The following is a 1,784-nucleotide window of genomic DNA, read 5'->3' as shown; positions in this document are numbered from 1 at the left end:
ATCTATTTCTACACTAATCCCTCATATTACATATTTTGGCAAGAAAGCACCTCAGACAATTCTGATGTGTCTCTGGTTTGGGATCCCTGGATAATAGAAACTGCTTCCTGACAGGTATCTCTGGCTCCAGTATCTCCTTTTTGCAGCTCATTTTGTATAGGACCAATTGTTTCATTTAAAAGGAATCTTAAATTCCAGTCTCTGTTGTAAAAGTTTTGTTTATGTCTATTGCTTGAACAATGAAGTTCAAGATTCTTCACAAATCTTAGAAGTCATTATATATTCCTGGCCTTACAAAGATCTTTTATGTTGAGACTACATCCATGCTCCAGACACAGGAGTTTCCTACCATGCTCAATAATGTCCACAGAAATTTAGCATGTGCTTAGAATGCCTCTACTTTTTTTTCTAAATCTGTTTATTTATGCACATTCTATGGACTGAAAAATTTGTATTTTTCTATTCCTTCAATTACCCTTCAAATACTCTATTCTAGTAGAATAAATAAATGAAAGAGGGCTTTCAGATAAGCGTTTGGTTTTATTTCAACTACCCTCCTCTGGTATTCCCTTTATAATCCTTAGTGAATGTTCTTTTTACATTTATTTTATTTCAGGAATGTGTAGTGAGGACATGCAGAAGGAAAATGCCACATTTCTGACAGAGTTCATTCTCACAGGACTTACATATCAACCAGAGTGGAAAATCGCCCTGTTCCTGGCGTTTCTGGTGATATATCTCATCACCATCATGGGGAACCTTGGTTTGATTGCCCTCATCTGGAATGACCCTCACCTGCACATCCCCATGTACTTATTTCTTGGGAGTTTAGCCTTTGTGGATGCTTGGTTATCATCCACAGTGACCCACAACATGCTGGTCAACTTCTTTGCCAAGAGTCAGATGATATCTCTCTCTGAATGCATGGTACAATTTTTTTCCTTTGGAATCAGTGCAACCACAGAATGTTTTCTCTTGGCAGCAATGGCATATGATCGCTATGTAGCCATATGCAAACCTTTACTCTATCCAGTGATTATGACCAATGCACTATGCATCCGGCTATTAGTGTTGTCCTTTGTAGGTGGCTTTTTTCATGCCTTAATTCATGAAGTGTTTTTATTCAGATTAACCTTCCATAATTCTAACATAATACATCACTTTTACTGTGATATTATACCATTGCTAAAAATTTCCTGTACTGACCCTTCTATTAATTTTCTAATGGTTTTTATTTTGTCTGGTTCAATACAGGTATTTACCATTGTGACTGTTCTTATCTCTTATACATTTGTTCTCATTATAATCTTAAAAAAGAAGTCTGCCAAAGGCATAAGGAAAGCCTTCTCCACGTGTGGAGCTCATCTCTTATCTGTGTCTTTATACTATGGCCCTGCTCTTTACATGTATGTGCGCCCTGCATCTCCACAAGCAGGTGATCAAGATATGATGGAGTCTCTGTTTTACACTGTCATAATTCCCTTATTAAATCCAATTATCTACAGTCTGAGAAATAAACAAGTCATAGATTCACTGACAAGAACATTAAAGTTAAATGTTTAGATCTCATACTAGCATGTATTCTCTTTCTATTAAAGGTCACAAAATCATGAAGGTTAGGTGTGGGTATGTATTGGTGCAGGAAAGATTTTCACAATCACAATTGTCCTAACTAATGACTCGAGGTGTTAGTACCTAATAAACTCCTTAAAATATTTGTATATGTTATTCAAAAGTATATAAGGACATTTAGTCAAGTATTGATAGCATACTAGAATAATTGT

General features: G+C 35.9%; 1 protein-coding gene across 1 annotated transcript; it reads left to right on the top strand.

Annotated features, from left to right (window-relative positions):
• Positions 1 to 618: 618 nt before the first annotated feature.
• Positions 619 to 1,563, top strand: LOC138386209 (olfactory receptor 5H8-like). The gene has a single exon (XM_069472494.1). The coding sequence runs from the start codon at positions 619 to 621 to the stop codon at positions 1,561 to 1,563; it is 945 nt and encodes a 314-aa protein (XP_069328595.1).
• The last annotated feature ends 221 nt before the right edge of the window (positions 1,564 to 1,784 follow it).

The sequence above is a fragment of the Eulemur rufifrons genome, chromosome 7 (assembly GCF_041146395.1).
Source record: "Eulemur rufifrons isolate Redbay chromosome 7, OSU_ERuf_1, whole genome shotgun sequence".
In the NCBI taxonomy this organism is placed as follows: domain Eukaryota; kingdom Metazoa; phylum Chordata; class Mammalia; order Primates; family Lemuridae; genus Eulemur; species Eulemur rufifrons.
Note: the sequence above shows the minus strand (reverse complement) of the source record. Positions and strands in the feature narration are given on the sequence as shown.

Excerpts from the sequence above, each read along its gene's own strand:
- LOC138386209 (XM_069472494.1), top strand. The coding sequence starts at position 619 with ATGTGTAGTGAGGACATGCAGAAGGAAAATGCCACATTTCTGACAGAG.